The following is a 25,210-nucleotide window of genomic DNA, read 5'->3' as shown; positions in this document are numbered from 1 at the left end:
GCAGCACATAGAATGATCTCAGAATAAAATGTTCGTTATCATCATCAAATTCCTGACATGTACCCTCAAGGGATGTACAGGATATGATAATACTACAGGAAACTTACATCATTACTAACTTCCTATCTGCAATATTCCTCCAAATCAATCTGTTACCTGTCAAGACACCAAAATTATCAGATCTTATATTTCTATCTTCTAAGGCACTTTTTATTGTATCAATCCACCTATATCTCGTGAATTAACAATTTCAGTCTGTGGAGTGTGATGCCATCTGCTAGTAAATGCAGTTAGTTTGCTATGATGAATATTTGATCATCCTACTGTCTGTAATACTGAGCTAAAAAAGTGTTACTGTAATGAAGCTTCACTCAAGATTTCAGTAATACGAAGTGTGTCATTTTGTCAGAATGGTGTTTGCTACTACAGGCTATTATAGGTATTAAGGTACCATCTCAGAGACATAAAAGTATTTCAGTAAAGAAAATAAATAGATAAAAACACACACACACACACATATATATATATATATAAGATGTGCTCAGCAAATCACCTTCATTTCTAATGTTCTAAGGTCACTGGCTGTTCGTCTACCAAGGCATTCTACCAGTTTAGCAGAATCTCCCATTGCACATCCTGTTGCTTCTCCAGCTGTACGGCTCATATTATACATAAACACTGGATCATCAATTGCTGCCCAATCTGCTACTGCAGAACCACTTTGAGCTATTACTCTCTTTATCATGCCTAAAAGCAAAAGAAATTATACCAGTTATATAATAAAATTGAACAAAAGTTCTTGGCTTTAGCCATTAAATGAGAAGTACAGTGATCAAAGTATAATAAGGCTGTCATCATCTGGCAAAATTTTAACAAGTAAGGAAATGATCTCATTTAATTAAAGGTTAGTTTTGTAATTGCATTCTTGTACAGTACAAAAATTCGTTCATACAACAAAAACTTAGAGCAGGATTTTGATATGCATGGAAAGGCTTATGTGTTCACAGTTGATGACATTTATTGCATAAATTGTATTGATTACAATACAGAATGATAAGAAAATAATATTTATTAACTCATTTGCTGATATTCTGCTGGTATTATATTCAGCATCTCCAGAGCACAATAACAGTTTGTCACAGTATGCGAAACAACCAGATATAATACCAGCTAAATATCACTAAATAAGTTAATAAATATTATTTTTTTATCATTCTGTGTATATCTTTCTTTGAGGAGTCTTAATAAATCAAGAAGTAATTTAACAATGAAAACTGGGGCCCAATGCCAATTCCCTCATCTTGACATAAACACTTCTTATTTTTTACTTAATATATCCACACAAGAAGATCCAAAACACATAATGTAAGATTATCATGTATGAGCAAGTGATCAGGGAGAAAAAAGAAATATCTGTGAGGTCGGTTTGCTGTGTTTGAAACTGAACTATATATGGATAATGCCCAGCAGTTACACATATTTTAACATATTTAGAAGCATGTTAATGACCAGTTCATTGAAGCAGTATCCATGAAAATACTTTGAATCCATATATCAGATCATCCCAAAAGTGATGTAGTTTTTAGCATTAAGTTTTGAAAGAACATAAAAGATAAATCACTTGCTAATTTAATCAAGTATATATTCTCCATTTGAATCAATAACGCTCTCCCAATGTTGTAAAAGCTTCATAATGCCATTTCTATAGAATTCAGGAGGTTTGGAAGCAAAGAAATCATATAGGCTCAATTCCAGTGCCTCAAATGTATTATATTATTTTTCATTAATGAAATGTTGCAAACTTTGAAATAAGTTTGCAACATAACATTTATCTGAAGGTGCAAGATCAGGAGAATACAGAGAATGTGAAGCTTTTCCCAGCCAAGTTCCTCAATCCTGGTACAGGTGATTCTTGCACTATGAGAGCATGCGTTATCATGGTGATAAACAACATCACAACATCCTTTCGAGTGACCAGAGAACACCTGTTTTCTTTTAGTTTTTCATTCAATCAAATGGTTTTGTGGCAAGAGTTCAAAGTGTATAATACCCCACCAAATGTTTAACAAAACCTTCTGAGGGTGAAGGTCATGTATTGGCTGAGGTCGTTTTTTTATACTGTACTTGTTCAAATGTGTCTCAGCTTGTCTAAACATGAATTTTTAAAGCTTTATAAGTACTGCTAAACTGATGCAGCCTAATTCTAAGGAATTACACCTTGCAAGAACATCATATATAAGTTATTGTTTAAATAACCCTTTATTACTATGAAAGTCACTGAAGAGCACATTAGGCACATCATGCTTTATGAGTTGAAAAAAGGCAACAATGCTGCTAACACTGCAAAAAATGTGCAAGAAGTGTATGGCTAATTTTATGGGTATGGCGATAATGTTTTGAATGTGTGAAAGTGCCAGCAACGGTTCCAAAAATTTTGACAAGGAGACAATAGCTTGAAAAACTCCCTCACTCTGGGGTCCTGTCTCTCTCAATAATGATATGCTGGAAGCCGTAAATGCAAGAAATGCCAATGCAATTGTATTTTAATAGGTGATCCACCGAATGTTCGTTACTTATATTCCATTCCTATAACTGTTTGTGTGACACTGAAGATGTACTATTAGTTTTAGTATGAAATATCTGTTCCTTTATTAATTAAAAGTTATTACTGTGGTCTTACATATTCTTTTAATAATGCAATTGTAGAAGATTCAGCACAAAACTGTTGAAGATTTAGCAAAAGATCTTAATTTATTGTCATCAGCCATCCTTCGCCATTTGCAAGAATTTGAAATAGTGTCTCAGCTCGGCAAGCGGGTTCCTCACACACTGATGAACAACAATTGAAGAGAGTGCATCAACATCTGCACTGCTCTTCATTCTCGAGATGTTCAATTTCCATTTTTGAGTCATGTAATGACCGGTGACGAAAAGTGGATACTTTACAAGAATGTTAAGGCAGTGGGTTCATCCAGGGGAACAGGCTTAACCTCAGCCAAAACAAGACCGTCACCCTCAGAAGGTTTTAAATGTTTGGTGGGATATGGGTGGTATTATACACTTTGAACTCTTGCCACAAAACCAAATAATCACAGCTAAAGTATATACTGTGAAGAACTCGATCGAATGAATGAAAAACTGAAAGAAAAGAGGCGTTCTCTGGTCAATCAAAAGGGTGTTTTGTTTGTCACCAGATAACTAACACCCTTATAGTGCAAGAATGACCTGTACCATGATTGAGGAACTCAGCTAGAAAAGCTTTCAGATGATGTACTCCTAAACACATGATGCAGATGATGTACTCCTAAATTTCCAGGATTCTCTAACTAAATTGAATAACAGCTGTAACAATTTTGGCATGAAAATCAACAATAAAAAGACCAAAACTATGAAAGTCAGCAGGAGCACAGAAAACTTCAGCTGCATTCTGAATGGAGATCCTATAGAACAAGTAAAATATATCAGTAATTGAGGCACAGTTTTTAGTGAAGATGGTAGATTAAATCTGGAAATAGATAACAGAATAAGCAAAGCTGGTATGGCAGGTAGCCAGCTGAATAAATTTATATGAAATAAGAGAGAAATTAGCCAAAACATCAAAATTAGCAGTATATAAGACAGCGTTGAAAACAGTTTTTTTTTAAGTTAGGGATCTGAGAGTTGAGTTAGAAATAAAGCACTTGATCAAAGACTAGGGTCCACAGATATAAGGATTCTGAGAAAAATTAAGGGAGTGAATCGATGGCATCAATGGAGAATCATATTAAAAATGAAAATATTAGAAAGGAACTTGACATTTACATTCAAGAATGTGTCAGCAGATCTAATTTAAGGTGGTATGGCAACTTAAATAGAATAGATGAGGAAAGGTTAGCAAAACAGGTTTGATGCCAAGATGGCAAGAAACAGACCCAGAGGAAGACCAAAGTCTAGGTGGATTTATTCAGTCAGAAGTGCTTTAGAAGCATGAATGTTAGATATGGCAATATTGGAGTACTCACAAGTAATTGACTGATCTGAAGGAAAATTGTTGATAGGAGATTAATAATAATGTAAACTAAATCAAGTAGTGCTGTCACAGTAATCTGAACACCCCTTTGGGGTAAATATCAGGAAATTGATGATGATGAATTTTAAGTAATAATACTTAAAATTTGCTTTCATTTTATTATTAGAAATATTTGCCAAGTAGATATTCAAATATCATAATCATCAATGCTACTAGTCTGTTGGGCCCAGACAAATGCTTCCATTCTCCAACTAGCATTCCACAACTTCAAATCTCAATGAAGTTATAGATGCTTGTGAATATCATGAGTGATCACTGAATTTTATTCATTATCACCTTTGCTAATTACAAGACTGAAGTGGTCAGGGAAAATGTTTCCCTGTTTAGTCTAGAGAGAAGGTTTTCAGATTTTTTAACCCAGAGCAAATCCATGGTACCATTGTGTGACAGGTCTACAACTGTTTGTGGTGGTGGGATTCACATAAAAACTGAAAAACATGAAAAATCAAACATTTATGAGAGTGAAACAAACAAAGGTCAAAATAAATTACTAACAAATGTATGAAGCATGGACATGGCGAATTATTTCATAAACCAGTGCTAACAATGCACGCTGTAAAATAATACCACAGTATAAGTCTACCAAATCACACAAATCACTTGCAGGCTCTACTGTCAGAGCCTGCAAGTGAATGACTGTTGCTGACAGTCTCCAGAAGAGCTGGAGACTGTCAGCACCAATTTAAATAAACAAAAAAATGTGTACTGCATAACATAAATATTTGATAATAATTCAGTTATTATTATTATGCAATTTCAAAATTATTCATTAGCCTTTATATATTTTGTTCTCTTCTGAGAGGGTTTCATGGATAAACTGTTCCTAATGTCAATCCTACCCTGAGTGAACCTTCCAATACCACTCATGAATGATACACTACAAAATCACTCCATGCTCCATAATTGTAATGCCTCAACATGATTATTTCTGCTTATGGCAGAAGATGTAAACGGAATAGTGGAGATAGAAAAACAAATCAGTGACTCAGATGGCTAAGATATATATCCTCACTCAAAATAGTTTAGAATAGAACTCAATCCACATGTCGTACTTTTTCTTTCTTTTTTTTTTTTAATGTGAATCCAACCTATGAAAGGTTGCCTATACGGCAAGCTAAGGGAAAATTTGCTCTAAAGACCACACATGAAACTTTTCAGGCCACTTCAGGCCTACCACAAGTAGCACAGTGGCCTAACAGAGAGTTACATTCACCATCATATAAAGATATTCACAAATATCCATGCCCATGGTGGGATTTGGAACCACAGCCTGCTGGGTGAAGAGCAGGTATCATTTCGCCAACCAGGCTGATGTTAAATGGTATGTCCTGGTTGGACCAATATGGATAATTTTGAAACTAAGTCAAAAGTGGTAGCAAGTTCACTTATAAGAGCAAAATCAAAAATAATAATACTCATGAAGTTTGCAATATGAGCAAATTTCAAATTTTTGTTGTATCATGCTAGCAGTTGCTTTGCTATCAATAACTTTTACATATTTTACAAGCCAAAACTAAATGCTTCAAACATCTACATAAGTGCTACAAAAACTACAGTTAATAATGGAAATTTCTTTGTAAATCTCATGAGTTAATTTATGAATTTGTTAGCTCACATAAGAAGCAGTTGTAGTTCTATGTGATGGGTATAATGAACAGACTTCATGTAAAATTTTAGTTTTCTTTTTATATGGACTCAAGGTAATTGGTTATGAAATATTATTATAGAGGGTATCTCCAAGGTGTGAAAAGACTCATCACAGGGTACCCAAACAAACCATTATTCACACAATGCCTATTATACCTCCTTAAAGTCAGTTGCCACTGAAACACTAACAACTACCTCCGGCAATTATCCTGCTCATTCACCAATCTCCACGCAAAAAATCCGGTCCACACACCTTTACTAACTGCACTCTTATACATCTTCCAGGGGTGATCCCTAGTTCTCTCACTATTTGTCATGTATTGAAAAATTTCCTTTGTGTCAATCTTATACAACCCCATTAATAAGTTTCTATCATGTTACCTTTCCTCTGGCTCTCAACTAAACTCTGCAACCCACATACATTCAATCTATCCTCACAGGGAACATTCCACACAACTGTGACCAGCTTTGTCACTTGTCTCTAAAATCTTCTCCACCATCTCCTGGCCGGCCTGGTTGGCAAAATAATTAGAATATCTGCCCTCCAGACAAGAGGCTAAGGGTTCGAATCCCACAAAGGGAATGGATGTTTGCGATTGTCCTACTAACCAATTACCATATGCACTCCTGTGACATGTGTCCTGGTGCAGTATGATCCTTGATGTCTTTGCACCATAAAAACTCAAAAACACCTCCTGATCCCAAAAAATTCAGGTGACTAAATCTTTGCAAGTAGTCAAGATGAGGCCAAATCATACCTTATTAAAGAGGGTTAATAAATTTGAGATGAAAAGGTTGCATACCATCAGTATGATACAAAGTATGCAATCTTTTCATCCCAAAGAGTGCATTCCCTTACATTTTGCAACATTAAATTAATAACCATTGTCATTTTTATAAATTATGAAGACTATAATAACCACGTGAAGAATAATTACTTTAATTTCCTGACATTTCGACCTTCATATGAAAGTTATCATCTGGAGTACGTACACACACAGACAGAGAGACACACACACACAGAGAGACAAGCTATGCTACATTTCAAACAATAAGCCAAAGTGACAATGATTGATCAACCATTATTCTACTTGCCTCTGGTGGTGGTGGTGGTGGGGGGGGAACCTGCATTAAAGTTATATCCTATTTATAACACGGTCAGAGAACAAATTCATATTAATACTTTTAATATAGGAATTGTGATGGCTTAATCTATAATTTAACATAATTCCACTAATTTGATTAAAAAGAAATCAGTAGAATTACTTAAATCAGTCACTTCCTAGCTTGCAGGAATACAGTTAAAAAAACTACTTCCATACTACACTCATTCTCCAAGAATTTACAGTTTGCCTAAGACTCACAAGCAGAATGTACCACTCTGGCCAATAGCTGAAGGTATCGACAACCCCAATTATCATCTAGCCAAGAAACTAGCATTAACACTCAAGGAGTTGGTAGGTCATTCCCCTCCTATATAAAAAACATATAACAAAAACAAAAACGTAAACAAAATTAAGTACATCATACTTGATAAAAGTGATTTCATAGTCAGTTTTGATGTCACAAATGTTCCCAATCAATGACATGATTCTTCCTTTACAGGACAAATTCCTGCCTATTATTGCAGAGCTCTTTGCCCATGTACTATGTTCTGGTTATTTTGTGTAGTGAAATAATTTTTACTTGCAAAAAGAAGGCATAGCCATGGATTCACTGTAAACCCCCCCCCACACACACACCAATCGCTAACTTATCAAAGCTTTTGAAAATTATCTGGTCAAATGGCTGCCAGACTTTAGACACCTAAACAAACAACACTAATGCACACAATTCGCAACTGAAATTGCAAGTCAGAATACACATTCATTACTAGATAGACCTGCCACACGTCTTCCTTTCAGCAGTCTCTCCTTCATTGTTGACCATAAGCCTACACATACTGGCCAATATATACACATAAACTCTCATCACCATGTAACACAAAAACTAGGTGTCGTCATTAATATTATTCCAGGCAACTCCAAGGAGTCTACAGACTCATCGAGGGAGGCCCTAACATCATGTCAAGAACAACTATTCGACATTCACACAGTATCTATCATACCTCGCCTTGAACTCATTCACGGTCATAGCACCCACAACAGACTCTGGCAGCTTATTCCACTCATTCACCACTTAAAGTAAAAAACCTAGCTCTAACACCCCTGCTAACCACATTCTTGCCCAGCTTCCATGTATGGCCCCTAGTCCTCCCACCACCAGTCCTATTCTCAAAAATATCTTCTGGATTAATCTTATAGAAACCCTTAAGTAATTTGAATGTCTCAATCATATCACCCCTTTTCAGCCTATCGTCCAATTTTTGCAACCCACAAATCTTCAACCTGTTCTCATAAGGTTCATTCCACAGACCTGCTATCCTCTTGGTTCACTTGTCTCCACCTCCTCCCCATCAAGAAGAAACCCTGGCACCCATATCTGAGCACAGTAGTCTAGATGGGGTCTCATCAAGGCTCAATACAGAGGAACAATAACTTGTTTGTCTCTGCTTGTTAAAGTATTTTTCAGAAGCCAAGTGATTTGATGAGCTGATTTAGCCACTTTTGCAATGTGCCCCCTAAACTTCAAATCCCTATCCACCAACATTCCCAAATCCCTGGCCTCATCAATCTCCTGGAGTACGGTTCCACCAATGCGATATACTGCTGCTATTCTTTTCACCCCAAAATGCATAACTTTACACTTTGCCACATTAAATTGATATCCATTTTCCTAGCCCAGTCCTCCAAACTATCCAAATCATCCTGTAAAATTTTGGCATCCTGTGCACTCACAATTGCTCTACCCAATTTTGCATCATCAGCAAAAAAGTGAACACTTCCTATTAGATCCTTTCCTATATCATTGATGAACAAATTGAAAAGTAGTGGTCCAAGAACAGAGCCCTGTGGCACACCACTAGTCAAAGTCTTTTGGACTCAACTCCTGAATAAACCACTCTCTGGTATCTCTCCATCAACCACCTTCCTATCCATCTCACCAACCCTATATCCATCGCCATCTGCTCCAGTTTACTGATTAGATGTCCATGTGGTATCCTGTCAAAGGCCTTTGCAAGGTCCAGTAGAATCACTGTAAACCCATTACCCTTATCCAGTTCAGCAGTCACTGTGTTATAAAACATGAGCAAGTTACTGAGGCATGATCTACCCTTCACAAAACCATGTTGTCCCCCCATACAATATCCAATTTTCATCTATCCAATCCTGTATTCTTTTCTTGACTAATTTCTCCAAGACCTTGACAATGATTCCTGATATGCTAATCGGTCGGTAATTTACAACAGCAGTCTTGGAACCTCCTTTATGCAGTGGAACTATTTTCCCCTCTTTCCACCCCCTCGGGACTAACCCAGAGCTGAGACTCAAATTAAACAAAATGGTCAAATGTACTGACAATTCTTTAGCCACTTCACGTATGACACAAGCTGGTATACCATCCAATCCCACAGATGTATTGACATTGAGGTTATGCAATAGACTACTCACCTCCACTTAATTCACCACAATTCCCGTATAATCTATTGGTTCATTCATTTCTGCAATGTCACCACCTGGATGATATATTCTTGCAAAGTTCTCACTCAGTAACTCAACTATATCAACTGATTCAGTTACCTCCCTACCATCGGCATTCTTTAAAATCATTCTGCCATATACATTTTTTCTTTTACTTGCAACATATCGAAAAAACTGTTTAGGATTCTCTTTAGCTTGCATGGCCAATGTTCTTTCGTAATCCTTTTTTGCTTTTCTTACCACACTCGTTACTTTTCTGGCTTGCGCTTTATACCGTTCATGTGCCTGCCGGTCACCTTTCTCCTTAAACACCCCCCATAGTTGTTTTTTTTTTTTGCAGCTCAAGCTTAATGGCGTTATTCATCCATTTAACCCCTACTTGATTTACTATACGACTCTAGGTATACAGTCAGCCATTGCCTCATGCAAACACTTCTTAACTGCTTCCCATGCACTATCAACTTCTAGCCCTTGCAGTTGTACATGACATGGCACTGAACTAATCAAACTCCTAAGCTTGTCATACTTACCAGTCCGATAATTCCACATGTGCCCTGTCTTAATCTGTCATTAACACACTAAAAAACAGGGGGTTTAAAGATTTGCTCCAATGAGCAAGCGCTTAAGCATGAATTAAAAGTTATAAGCAATACCTTCCTAAAAATGGCAACATGAAAAATAATATCAACAAATTTCATAAGACTGCACCTAATAATAAAAATAAACTAGATTACAATAAAACCATAGCCATTCCATACATTAACACGTTGAGTGCCAACTACGAGATAATTCGTAATAGGCGATCTAGCTGAGAAGGCCGACTATGAGTTATCTCGTAGTTGCTGGACTTGCCTTTTTCGTGCAGCTGTGAGTATATTCGTAGTATATAAGCATAATTAAGGATAGTTGGCTTCTGGGAAGAAAACAAAAAATCAAGGTTGGCACACATGAACAGAAAATGTATTCATACAATGAAAATCAAATACAAAGTAATAGAACAATTTTATTTTTTGTGATTTTTTTAAAACAACCTTCCACACAAAGTGCTGGCTTCTCTTCGCATTAGACAATAATAACGCATTTCTCATCATTTATTAGCTTGGATACAAATTCGACATGGCTTTGTCAGACATAGTTTTTTTTCGGTAGGTGGGATACTCTCTAAATAATGAACTTCTTCCAATCTAACTTTCTTTGAAACTGGTAGAATCTCTTTTCCAATCAACACTTTGACAAATGCTTCTTTAAATTTTATAAGTTTTATATTAGAATTAGTTACTTTATGAAAAAATTTGAATGCATTGTGTATATATATATTTCTATAATATGTAATTCTATAATTCTTTGAGTCAGTGGTCTTTCGAGTGGTCTTTTTTTTTTCACTAGAGGTCATGCCAGTAGAATAACATGTGATCAAATCATTGTTTCTCTAGCTTACAGTTAATAATGTAACTCACCTTGTCTTGTATATTTATGTATGCTCCAGATGATGATCTTAATGTGAAGATCGAAACGTCGGGATAATAAAAAAGGTTTTTTTTTTTTTAACGCGGTTGTAAATTCCATAAAATTTTAAAATGAACCCAAGAAAGAAGTAAATGTAACATACTCGACTAAGTTTGATTCACTACTGATGAATTTATGCACCTATCGCTAACTCTGCTTTAGCAAAACAACGACAAGTCGAAGCATGTCTGAGTATGCACCTATCGCTAACTCTGCTTTAGAAAAACAATGACAAGTTGAAGCATGTCTGAGTACGAATTAACTCGTAGTTGGGTACTGCAAAGAACTTTCTGTTATATATACCAACTATGTGAGATCTTTTTTCCAAAAAACACATTCATTCTGTATGTTTTTTTGGTGATTACTATGCATTATAATTAGGGTTTTGAATAATATGATTAAATCAAATCGACTTCTGAGACCCAAATCCTGAAAATTGCCATGGCAGTCAACGTGTTAAAGAGATATCAAATAAAATAAACAGAATACTACTGAAATACAACCTTAATGCCACTTTTAAACCAACTGTAAAATTAAAGGACATTCAGCTCCTCCAAGGATCTGCTTTCTCCCCTGGAATATACCATATTTAGTTTACCTGTAATTTGCCTATATAACTGTAATAAAAGATAAGAATGGAACTACAATAAGGAACCAAGAACAAATCCCAAGCAGACTAGAAGAATTTTATAAAGAACTCTATAGTGATCTTTCAATAGATAAATCAAATATAAATAATAATTCTCCATCACATATGGAATTCATCCCCCATTCACTTCAGGTGAAATAAAACAAGCATTAAAACAAAGGAAAAAATGTCCTGGTGAAGACCTAATTCACATAGAATTAATTACAGGAGAGGAAACAACATAATTCACCATGTCACAAACTTACTAAATCTATGCCTAGAAGAGGGAAAGATACCAGACAACTGAAAAAATGCTACTCTGATACTGTTATTTAAAAAAAGGAGACGAAAAAGCAAAGAACTACAGACCAATTAGTGTTCTCTCTAATGTAAGCAGGTAGTGGCGCTAGCGTCGCCATAGCACATGGCGGTGAATTTGAGCTGTGCAGAAGAAAGTGATTTTTAATCGGTGAATGGTCCGTATTTTTCCCCCGTTTTTCTACGTTTTTGAGTGCTAAATTGTTTCTCTGAATATGAGTGTACTTCAGTGGTTGTTTTTTGGAAGTTAGTTGCTGTCGCGATATAATATATTTTGATAACTGGTAATTAATTTACGGAATTAACAATGCATATGAAGTATATTAATTAAAGATTATGCTACTCGGCAGTAAGGAATGATGGCAGATTCAGCTGCAGTCACAAGTGGCGTATTGCCAAGTCCTCTGCCATTTAAGAACTCTATTATAAGCAATATCGTAAGGGACTTTGTGGCATGCAGTACTTGTGGCATGTATGCTTCTCGGGAATTGGATATGTGGGCTTGTGAAAGAGAGAGCGTATGTGAGCAAAATGCAGGCAGTTGGAGGAAATAAGTGCATTAGAAATATCGACCTTGTTGCTCCAGGAACGGGGAATGAATGTAGGAAGACAAGTAGTGTGATAGGAGAGAATGAAAAATATATATATATATGAATGAGAAAATAATAGTTGATAGTGTGGAAGGTGTGAGTGACTGTGAAAGTTTAGGAGATGGTTTTGTTTGGGAGAGTGAATTTAGATTAAGAGTGACTGACCTGCAGAGGGAGATAGATGAGCTGAAAGAGGAGGTGGAATGTCTTCTGAATGAGAGCAGAAGTATAAAAGATAAGATTAGGAGAATGGAAGAGATAAATGCAAGGTGAATCAGAGTAGGGGAGAGAGAGAGAATTTAGGGAGTATGAGCGAGAGGTATGGGGGTGCTAGAAGAGGAGAGAATAGAAACAGTAGAAGAGAGGGAATGAGAGAGAGGTATGGGAATGCTAGCAGACGAGAGGATGGAAACAGTAGGAGAGACAGATTGAGAGAGGGATATGGGAGTGCTAGAAGAGGAGAGAATGGAAACAGTAGGAGAGAGAGGTATGGGAATGCTAGAAGAGAGAATAGCAGTAGAGGAGAGGGAATGAGAGAGACCTATGGGAATGAAAGAAGAGGAGAGAATGGAAACTATAGGAGAGAGGGAATGGTAAGAGATATAATGTATGGTGACTCAATGATCCGTGGTGTTCAAGATAGGATGAGTGAGGAGTGTTTGCCAGGAGGAACAATAGAAAGGGTGGCTATGGCAATTAAGAGAGGATGAGATTAAGGGGATTAAGAGTGGATGAGATGATTGTGATGGTAGGAACGAATGACTTGAGTGGTAATGTAAGTCGGGCAGCGAGAGATATGAGATTTTTGCTTGAGGCTGTACGGAAGAAGATAGAGAGAGGAAGAATAGTGTGTGTGTGTTGCCTAGGTATGATAATGATGAGCTGAGCAGAAGAGCGGTGATATTGGATGGCATAATAGCGAGGATGTGTGACAAGAGAGGACTGGTATATGTGGATGCTTGGAGTGCGTTTGAGGAAAGAGAGGAATTGTATGCGAGAGAACGTTTACATTTGAATGAGGAAGGACATAGGCATCTGGAGAGATTCCTGTTCTGAATGAGTCAGTGTGTCCCAGGGAGGATGATAGCAGGGGGGTGGCCTCTTGTGGGAATGGATACTTGGGAGAAGGGAGACGATGTCACGTAACACTGAGCCCAGTGGAGTCTAGAAGGAATAATGCTGGATATAGAAACAATGACATTTGTATGCTTTATACTAATGCCAGGAGTATCCGGAATAATGGAGAGGAATTGGTGGCGTAGATAGCATCAGCCTGGCCAAAAATTATTGCGATCACTGAGACGTGGTTGACAGAAGGGGATATAACAACAGGAATAGAAGTTGCTGGGTATAGCATTTTTCATCAGGATAGGAGGGGAAAGAGTGGTGGTGAGGTACTGCTTATGATAAGTGATAACCTATGTCCTCTAAGAGTGGAGGCTTTAGAAGGAAGTGAGACAAATGATTTTGAGAGCGTATGGTGTGAGGTAGAGGTAGGCAAGATAGGATATTTAGTGAGGTGTTGCTACAGACCCAGGAGCACAGAGGATGGGGACCAGGAGATGTTTAGACAGCTAAGTTTGGCAAGTGCAAGAAGAATGATCATTATGGGAGATTTTAACTACAGTAGTAGTATAAATTAGAGAGAGGAAGATGCATGTAGCAATAGGGGAATGGAATTTCTAGAATTCATGAGGGACAAATGTCTTAGGCAACATGTAACAGAGGGAACAAGAAGTTCAAGAGTTTTGGATTTGGTTATAGCATCAAAAGAGTTGGCATCTCTCCCACCAGTTGGAGAGCGTGACCATATGGTTTTGACTTGGAAAATGAATAGACATGCAGGAGTATCAATATGACAGGAACTTATGTGGAATTATAATGCAGGTGATTATAATAGTCTTAGACGTCAACTTCGGGAAGTTTCATGGAGGGAGGAATTGGAAGGCCGGGATATCATTAGTGCGTGGGAAATTGTGAAACAATATTTGTTAGCAGCAACGGTAAGTTGTATACCACGAGTGAAGAAGAGGACACAATTTGGAGTCAAGTGGATGACAAACAATATTAAGCAGGAATTGCATGCGAAAAAGAGGCTATGGAAGAGATATAAGGAGACAGGTGAAGAGAAGATGTATGAAGAATATAAGACACAGGCTAGAAGAGTAACTAGTGTGGTAAGGAAAGCGAAACTGGAATATGAGAGGAGATTGGCCCTAAGATCCAAAGAAAATCCTAGGGAATTTTTTAGCTATGTGGCCAGTAGGAGGAGAAATGACTGTGGAAGAATGATATTGTGGGATAAAAATGGGAATAGAGTGACTGATGCAGAGGACATAGTGGAATTGTTTAATGAACTCTTTATTGGAGTATTTCATCCTAGAGGAATCAGTTTTAATGCTAGAGGGATAGGGCTGGTTCAAGGTTTAGAGGTACAGGAGGAGAGTGTGTTTCAGATACTGAGTACACTGGATGTCAGTAAAGCTTTGGGACTGGATGGTATTTCACCACGAGTTTTGAGAGAATGTGCTAGGGAACTGAGTGCCTTTAACCTGGCTTTTCAATGAAAGTCTGGCTTCGGCAAAGGTGCCCATGGAATGGAAGGAAGGTAAGATAGTGCCATTGCATAAGGGCAGTAGCAGACTGGAAGTGTCTAATTATAGACCAGTTTGTGGGTCATTAGTAGTTAGTAAGATCTTGGAGAAATTAGTGAAGGACCGTATACAGCATTGGGCAGATGAGGGTAATGTTATCTGTGAGAGTCAACATGGATTTGTGAAAGGGCGCTCTTGTTTTAGCAATATGCTAGCCTTTTATAATAAAGTTACAAGAACATTAAATGAGGGAAAGGCATATACTGCAATTTTCTTAGATTTCTTAGAAGTTTAGGGGACATATTGCAAAGGTGGTGAAGGTAACACAGAGGACTGCTGCAATTATGAGAAGGATACTGACCTGCAGAGATAAGAGGGTTATCATTCCATTGTATAAGTCTCTGATCAGACTACACTTGGACTATTGTTCTCAGATTTGGTCCCCAGGATTTGAAGGGGATAAATTAACTGTGGAAAGGATACAAAGACGGATGACAAAGATGGTTTCAGGACTGTACAAGGATAGTTATGAGGATCGGTTGAGGGAATGTGGACTGTAGAGTTTGGTGGACAGAAGAAGGAGAGGTGATATGATTGAGACTTTTAAACTGTTGAGAGGTGGTCACAGGATTGACACTGGGGAGTTCTTTCGCTTGGTTGAACAGCAGGAAGGAGTGATGACAAGCGGCCATTCCTGAAAGTTACGAAAGGAAACTGTGAGTAAGAGGGTAAGGAGTGGTTTCTTTGCGTGGAGGGTGGTTGAACCGTGGAATGCATTGCCTGATGGAGAGATGGGAGCAAGAACAGTCAGTTTAAAGAGTGGTATGATAGACTTTGTGTTTCTTAGGGGGTGACCTCCTCTCAATGAGTCTTGACAGACTTTATGTTCTTAGGAAGGACCTCCCACGATGAGTCTTTTGACTCCATGGATGCCTGAATAATAATAATAATCTGTACAAAATCATCACAAAAGTGGCTGTGCAGTTAGCCTAGTGGCTATGCGCTTTGCAACCATATGCCTGGAGAAGGAGTGTCCTAGATTCGATTCCGTCAACAACGCAAGAAGCTTAACGACCTTCCTCAGCCATAGCCAAGTTAGCTGGTCTTGGGCGTGGACAGCAGGATTTTTTCCACCAGTTTATCTGGGGTTTTTCATCCGGCAAGCAGGCAAACTGGTCCATTGAACACACACGGATTACAGTCAGGAATACTGACCCAGCCATAGGTCTGATTCGTCAGCTATGCCGGTTCCGGAGCCTGGATAAAATTTCGGGGGACTGAGATGGTGCCGTACCTCCCCGTAAAGGGGACTCAAGGCCGTGTATCATCATATAATTATTATTATTATTATCACAAAGTAATAGCAAACAGGTTAACCCTTCTAATAAACTCAAGTCTACCTGCAGAACAAGCAGGTTTCTGTAAAGGCTTTAACACAGTCGATCATATTCATGCAATAAAATAATAGAAAAAGGAGAAGAAAACTAATTACCTCTCTTTAGACTATTGATCATGAAAAAGCATTTGATTCCATCAAAACTAATGCAATAATCAAAGCACTTCAGAATCAGGGAGTTCCTGGAGAACATATAGACCTCCTCTGGGAAATATACAACAACAATCAAGTTCACACGAGTTGCAATAAAATATCAATTGAGACCCAAAATCTTTACAGGTCCTTAAAGAAATATTGAATAATATAAACTGGACAAACCTTGGTATACAAATTAATAACAGAAACTTAACATACCATTGATATGCAGATGATAACATAATTTTTGAAAACACTCCAAAAGACCTTAATATAATGATAGGAGACTTATATCATGAAAGCAGAAAAGTTGGTCTAAAAATAAACAGAGAAAAAACTAAAATCATGTTTAATCATTCTGTAATACCAAAAAACATAATAGAAAACAATTTCTTGAAAAGAGTTTCTTCATACACATATTCAGGTTATCTCACTCATCTAAACTGTGGACTCCAAAAAGAAAATAAACACAAGTGTTCAACTTGCTTGGAGTGCATTCAGAAAATTGAAAAGCATTTTTCAAAACAATGATATCCCACTCTCTGTTTAAAAAGGAAGACATTTAACTATTGTAAACTTCCAGTCATCACATAATATAGTTGTGAAACTTGGTCTATAACAAAAGCACTGACAAATAAACTAGCAACAACTCAAAGAAAAATGGAGAGGATGATGCCAGGCATCACATTAAAAGATAAGAAGCAAAACACCTGGATAAGAAGCCAGATTCATATCACTGACATCATTCTTCACCACAAGTTACTAAAATGAAAATGGGCTGGACATCTATCCAGAAGAGAAGATGAGTGATGGACACCATACTAACAAACTGGATTCCAAAAGAAGGGAAATGAGGCCAAGGACGACCTAAAAGAAGGTGGAGTAATGAATTGTCAAATTTTGTTGGGAAAAAGGCAAAGGCTGGTCGATTGGTAGAGCCTCTGCTACTAATGGCTCAGTTAAGCAAGTTTGAGAGAAGTTAGTAGTTGGAAGGGGTCCTATCGTTCGATGCTGTTGGCACACTCTCCCTCGATGAGTCTTTGGACTCCCTGGAGGTGTCAAATAATAATAATAATAATAAAATTGATCAGAAAAAGAAAAATTAAACAGAAAAAGGTGGAAGGAACTAGATGAGGCTTTTGTCCAGCAGTGGACAGAAAATGGCTGAAAAGAAGGTGAAACTGGATGCACAATTCCTATTCAAGAAAAGGAACATAAATGATACATTACATTCAATAACTATGGTCAATTTGGTCTTTCTGATTATGACCTGAATACTCCACATAGAACTGAAAGGAAAGGCATTTGTTCATTATGCCACACCACGTTTTGGTATGAACGCAAATTTAAAGATGCCTGTGAAATTCTTATCAACTACCCTAAATCTTAACAATAATGATGGTCTAAAAATTTCAAAGAATATGGATGGGACATAACCTTTTGTCCTGAGATTTGATTAAAAAAAATTATAATTAGAACTGTAGTAATCAGGATCTTAGCCTTAATATAACAAACACTTATGCATTTGTTATATTATTACTTAAATTATTGATTAGGCCACCACCACTATTGTTGTATTAAAAGTATTAATATGAATTTGTGGAGTTTCCATAGCTCAGTCAGTATAGATGAAGCCCTTTGGTCCAAAAGACATGGGTTCGATTCCCGTCAGTGACGTGAGGAACCTTTATCTGGTCTCTTTCGATTAAAGGCAAGTTAGCCGGTCTCACACAGAGGTAGGATTTTTTTCACCTGGAAACTCAGGTTTTTCATTCCCAGAACAGGCAAACCAGCCCATGAACACATGCATGAACAAATACAGACATAGGACACACCAAGAGGCATAGGGCTAACCACCTTATCCTTGATATGGTAGCGGTTAAGTGAATAGAAATCCTCGACACTGCAAGATAAAAGAGGAGGGAAGGAATAAGAAGTTATGAATTTGATATAGCTTTTTTTTTATAAAGGTAGTAGAATAACAGTTGATCAAATCATTGTCGTAGACAGGCTTATACATTGGTTATGCATTACTAAATCACTTAAGGAATTGACAATATAGATATGAATATAAATTAAATTACACTTTAATAAATACTTCCGATATTTCGGTAACATTACATTGCCATCTTCAAAAGGAACTTACAAAAAAAGGCACGTGCACGTAGGCAATCACAGTAACTGAGAAAGAAGTGATGAAGCTATTGTTCTCCTAAAAGTCCTGATGGTGCCCCCTAGTGGGCTAAGTAGGTGTTTTGGCTGTTGGGTTGAAGGTCTGCAGATGTAAGCCTTCCAAATTTGGGGCAGTCTCATACAATCAAATTTGTTGAGGTTTGGAGAGTTTCTTAGGGCTGAGGCTGATTCCATAAATAGTCTTTCAAATTTGTATTTGCTGCGGTGTATTACTATAGCTATCTTCCACCTAATTCTGTGGCGTGTATCCAGAGCATGCTCTGCAAGACCAGAATGGCTGTACTTGTGAAAACGGATGTAGTCCTTGTGTTCTGAAATTCTGAAATTTGCTGTCCGGCTTGTTTGGCCAAAGTAAGACAGTTTACAACTGCAACGGACTTGGTATATACCAGGTAGGTCTAGGGGAAGAGGTTAGTCTTCAGTGGAGCAGATAAGAGATGCCAATTTTCTATATGGTCTGTAACAGGAGGTCAAGTCATGTTTTTTTTAAGATTTTGGTAATTTTTTCCGAAGTGCCTCAGATGTAAGGAATGGTGATGAAATTAGAGTAATCCTTGTTGTGGAAGGGGGGGGGGGATAGCCACTGGCTGAGAAAGCGTTGAGGATGTGATTTAGTTCAGTGTTTAGGGCCATGTCGTTAGAACAGATTAGTTTAGCCTTGTTGTATAGTGTTTTCACCACTCCATATTGTTGTCAGGGGGTGGGGTGGGGGGGATCGTTGGTGAATGTACCTACCTGTATGGGTGGGTTTTCTATAAAATGAGAAAACCAAGGTTCCATCAGGCTGGCAGATGACTAGTGTGTCTAGGAAAGGGAGGCAGTTGTTTTCCTCTTTTTCCTGGGTGAACTTGATTCTGGGGTGTTGGTTGTTTAAGTGTGTTAAGAAGGAGAAGAGTGTATCAGAGTCATGTGGTCAAATAACAAACACATCATCAACGTAGTGAAGCCATATGGTTGGTTTTTGGGCAGAGGCTAAGGCTTTTTCTCCAAAGGTCTCCATAAAGAAATTGGCCAAGGGTGGGGAGAGTGGTGAACCCATGGTTGTCGCCTCTATTTGTTTGTAGAATTTTCCCTTCCAAACGAAATAGCCTGAGTTCATTGTGAACTGAAATAGGGTTGAGATATCGGGAGAAAATTTAGCTTGGATTAGCTCTAAAGTTTCCTTGAATGGGACATTTGTGAATATGGAGGAGACGTCAAAGCTGACCATTATGTCAGTATGCTAGAGTGTAAGGTTTTCTATGCTGGCTTTGAAGTGGGCTGAGTTTTTTATGTGTGATGGTGTGTTGCCAGTATAGTGTGTGAGCGCTTTGGCCAAATGTTTAGCTAATTTGTATGTGGGGAAATCAATGCCATCCACTATGCGCCTAATGGCACATTTTCTTTATGTATTTTTGGGAGTCCGTAAATACAGGGGGGGGGGGTATAGAGTTAAACGACTTTAATCTGTTGGTAACTTCTACAGGCCAAGAAGTGACTTTCTTAAGGAGCCTATGAAGTTTTCTGATTTGTGAGTTGGTGGGATTGTATTCGATAGGGAGGTAAGTAGCCCGCTCTAATAGAAGAGCATTAAGCTTACCTGTATAGTCCTTTTGGTTAAGTACTACAGTTGCATTTCCCTTATCAGCTTTGGTGCTAACTATTTGTTTATTATTCCTCATTTCCTGCAGAGCTTTATATTCGGAGCTTTATAGTGCTTTATATTAGGTGTTAACTATTTCTTTATTATTCCTCATTTCCTGCAGGGCTTTATATTCCTTGTTGGATATATTGCCTTTTGAAAGAATTTAAAATTGATTGAAAAAATTCGAAAAATTAAAAAAGAACTCGACCAAAACTTCCTACCAACACCGTAATCAACCTTTCTTCAGTCACCTGAAGCCTGAAGCACTCAACACGCTTTCACGTGGCCAAACTTCGCCATTGCTCCCAGAAAAATACCTAGTGAGGATATCATGATCCAGATCGAATGTGGAATCCGCCACCTTCCAAATCAAATCACCAACAGTGTAAGACTGGATGTAGCTTGTGTCCTCTCCAAAGCAATACCACCAAAAACCAACATATCCAATAAGGAATATAAAGCTCTGCAGGAAATGAGGAATAATAAAGAAAGAGTTATCACCAAAATGGATAAGGGAAATGCAACTGTAGTACTTAACCAAAAGGACTACACAGGTAAGCTTAATGCTCTTCTATTAGATCAGGCTACTTACCTCCCTATCGAATACAATCCCACCAACTCACAAATCAGAAAACTTCACAGGCTCCTTAAGAAAGTCACTTCTTGGCCTGTAGAAGTTACCAACAGATTAAAGCCTTTAACTCTATACCCCACCATATTTATGTACTCCCAAAAATATATAAAGAAAATGTGTCATTAGACCCATAGTGGATGGCATTGATTCCCCCCCACATACAAATTAGTTAAACATTTGGCAAAAGCGCTCACACACTATACTGGCAACACACCATCACACATTAAAAACTCAGTCCACTTCAAAGCCAGCATAGAAAACCTTACACTCTAGCATATTGACATAATGGTCAGCTTTGACATCTCCTTCTTATTCACAAATGTCCCATTCAAGGAAACTTTAGAGCTAATACAAGCTAAATTTTCTCCCAATATCTCAGCCCTATTTTAGTTCACAACGAACTCAGGCTATTTCGTTTAGCAGGGAAAATTCTACAAACAAATAGAGGGGACAACCATGGGTTCACCACTCTCCCCACCCTTGGCCAACTTCTTTATGGAGACCTTTGGAGAAAAAGCCTTAGCCTCTGCCCCACAAAAACCAACCATACGGCTTCGCTACGTTGATGATGTGTTCACTATTTGACCACATGGCTCTGATACACTCCTCTCCTTCTTAACACACTTAAACAACCAACACCCCAGAATCAAGTTCACCCTGGAAAAAGAGGAAAACAACAGCCTCCCTTTCCTAGACACACTAGTCACCTGGCAGCGTGATGGAACCGTGGTTTTCTCGGTTTATAGAAAACCCACCCATACAGGCAGGTACATACATTCACCAACGATTCCCCCCCCTCACAACAATATGGAGTGGTGAAAACACTATACAACTGGGCTAAACTAATCTGCTCTAACGACACGGCCCTAAACACTGAACTAAATCACATCCTCAACGCTTTCTCAGCCAGTGGCTATCCCCCCCCCCCCAAAAAAATCCAAAAAATATGGAAACCTACAAACCACAGCCCCCCCCCCACTTCCACAACAAAGATTATGCTAATTTCATCACCATTCCTTACATCCAAGGCACCTTGGAAAAAATTACCAAAATCTTAAAAAACATGACTTGACCTCCTGTTACAGACCATACAGAAAATTGGCATCCCTTATCCGCTCCACTAAAGATCAACCATTCCCCTAGACCTACCTGGTATATACCAGGTCCATTGCAGTTGTAAACTGTCTTACTTTGGCCAAACAGGCAGGACAGCGAATATCAGAATTTCTGAATACAAGGACTACATCTCCGTTTTTACAAGTACAGCCATTCTGGTCTTGAGGACCATGCTCTGGATACACGCCACAGAATACAGTGGAAGAAAGCTACAGTAATACACCACAGCAAATACAAATTCAAAAGACTATTTATGGAATCAGCCTCAGCCTAAGAAACTCTCCAAACCTCAACAAATTTAGTTGTATGAGACTGCCCCAAATTTGGGAGGCTTACATCAGCAGACCTTTAGCCCCACGGCCAAAAACACCTACTTAGCCTGCTAGGGAGCACCATCAGGACTTTTAGGAGAACAATAGCTTCGTCACTTCTTACTCAGTTACTGTGTTGTAGTGTCTATGTGCACGTGCCTTTTTTGTAAGTTCCTTTTGAAGATGGCAACGTGACGTTGCCGAAATATCAGAAATATTTATTAAAGTGTCATTTAATTTATATTCGTATCTACGTTGGCAAATCATTGCCACTTTGGTGTACCGTTTGAAATGTAATATAGCTTGTTTCTGTGTGTGTGTGTGTGTGTGTGTGTGTGTGTGTGTGTGTGTGTATATACACACACACATATATATAAACGTGTATACTTCAGGTGATGACTTTAATTATGAAGGTCAAAACATTGGTAAATTAAAGTAATAACACAGATATAGTCTTCATAGTTTAATATGAATACTGATCACTATGTAAAATTAAAGAAGTGACAACCATTTTCCTTTAACCACACTGCCAATTTATTTGAGTCATCCTGAAGGACATCTACATCACCTTTATCAAATATCACTCTTCCCCCCATTTTGCATTGTAGCAAAGAAATGAATATCCATTTTCAAACCTTTCCTTATATCATTTATACACCAATTAAATAGTGGTCCCCCTCCTAGCAGAGATCCTTGAGCCACTCCACTGGTCACTCTCATTCTCCTAGATTCCACTCCAATACTCAATAAATTTCATATCTGCTCCAACATATGTGATAATTTTCTCTGCAGTATTCTGTCAAATGTTTGCAAAATCATGCAGTGTTATGATCTACCCATTTTCTTTATCCATTTCCACTGTCATTCTATTACAAAATATGAGTAAATTATTAAGCCAGGACCTACCTTTTAGAAAGCCATGCTGCCTACCATATAGTATTATATTTCTACCCAATGCTGAATTTTATCTTTGATCAACTTTTCCAATACTTTAACCATCACACCTTAGATATTGATTAGTTTGTAATTTGCAACTTCTGTTTGGAGTCATCTTTAAGTAATGGAACTATCTTACCCTATTTCAACTCACTTGGAAGCTTGCCAGAACTGAGACATAACTTCAACAGAAGTACTGGCAGTTCTCTTTCGCATACACCTTGGCAAAATGATCACTCAGTAACTCAACAATTTCTTTTGCTTCTGTCACCCTCCTACCATAGTGACTCTATTTCTTACTTCATAATGAAAAAACTTTTTTTTACTTTGGCCTGCTTAACTGACTTTCTCTCATAATCTCATTAAATTTAATACCAGTCACCCTTCTTGCATATGCTTTGTAATACAACACATATCAACTTTGCATTACATGGCTACCTCCACTAACGAACATGCGATTACTTTTTATTGTTTCTATCCCTTCCACAATGCTTTTTTTTTTCCCACAGCTTGCATTATATCGATACTCATCCATTTAATCTCTATTCAGTTTATCTGCCTGATTGGGTACTGGCCCAATACCATCAGCATCATCATCAAATTTCTGACATGTAACCTCAAGATGTATAGAATATGATAGTACTACATGAAAAACTTACACCATTACTAACTTTCTATCTACAATTTTCCTCCAAATCAATCTGTTACCTGTCAAGACTTCAACATTATCAGATCTTATATTTCTATCTTCTAAAGCACTTTGTTCTTCCTCTGGGTCTTTTTCCTGCCAACCTGGCAGAGAATACTTGTTTTTGCTGTTCTTTCCTCTCCAATTCTGTTTAAGTAACCATACCACCTGAGATTAGCTCTGCTAACACATTCCTGGATGCTAACAATGTCAAGTTCTCTGGTCAAGTGTTTTATTTCTAAGCCATCTCTCAGATCCATAAGTTAAAATATGTTTCAACACTGTCTTTTATACAACTAGTTTACTGTTTTGACTAATTAATCTCTTATTCTCTTATAAATTTATTCAGTTGACTTCCTATCATACCAGCTTTCTTGATTCTGTTGTCTATTTTCATATTTAATTTACCATCTTTACTAAAAATCATGCCAAGTAGCTGAAATGCTTTACTTCATATATAGGTTCTCCATTCACAATGCAGTTGATATTTTCAATGATTCTTCCTATTTTCATTGTCTGTGTCTTGTTATTTCTGACCTTCATACCATATCTATCACAACAGTTATTTAATTTAGTCAGGGAATCTTATAACATCATCCAAGGAGCTGAGATTAACATCTTCAATTTTGATATCAGGTTTAGTACCACTTTCCTTCATACCATGATCCATATAATGAATAACAGAGGGAATAATGTACATCCTTGTCTAACACCATATTTAACATTAAACCATCTCCCTGTACCTCCTTCAATTTTAAATGCTAACTTACAACTCAAATAAAGACCAAATATTGCTCAATATAACGCCCCACTGATACCATACAACTGCAGTGTTTTGACTAGCTTTTCTCTTCGCACCTTGTCATATGCTTTCTCCAGATCTACAAAACTTAAATACAGATCTTTGTTATACTTCCATGATTTCTAAACTATTTGTCGTAAAGTGAAAATCTAATCCTGACAGCTTCTATTTAGCCTGAATCCAGCTTGTTCTTCACCAAGCTTCCCTTCCACAATCCTTCTCAACCGTTTCTCAAGTACACCTGCATAAATCTTACTAGGAACACTCAGTAGGGAAATACCTCTGTAATTCTCACATGCAGTTTTATTTCCCTTTTTATATATGGGTACTATGAGAGCTCTACTCCAATCATCTGGAATTCGTCCCCCTGTCCAGGCCTTCTGAACTATATAGTGCAGCCACTGTAAAACTTTTATACCTCCATACTTGAGCATTTCTGGTC

At 37.6% G+C, this 25,210-nt stretch overlaps 1 protein-coding gene across 1 annotated transcript in view; it reads right to left on the bottom strand.

The window, feature by feature from the left end:
• Positions 1 to 25,210, bottom strand: part of LOC150107045 (neuroligin-2-like) — a 165,325-nt gene that overhangs the window by 107,744 nt on the left and 32,371 nt on the right. Inside the window, exon 5 of the mRNA XM_090392913.1 lies at positions 554 to 747. Within this exon, the coding sequence (XP_090249039.1) occupies positions 554 to 747 (194 nt within the window). The remainder of the gene's footprint in view (positions 1 to 553; positions 748 to 25,210) is intronic.

This window comes from Typopeltis vanoorti, chromosome 5 (assembly GCF_054136105.1).
Source record: "Typopeltis vanoorti isolate ZY-2024b chromosome 5, IOZ_Tvanoo_1.0, whole genome shotgun sequence".
Taxonomy (NCBI): domain Eukaryota; kingdom Metazoa; phylum Arthropoda; class Arachnida; order Uropygi; family Thelyphonidae; genus Typopeltis; species Typopeltis vanoorti.
Note: the sequence above shows the minus strand (reverse complement) of the source record. Positions and strands in the feature narration are given on the sequence as shown.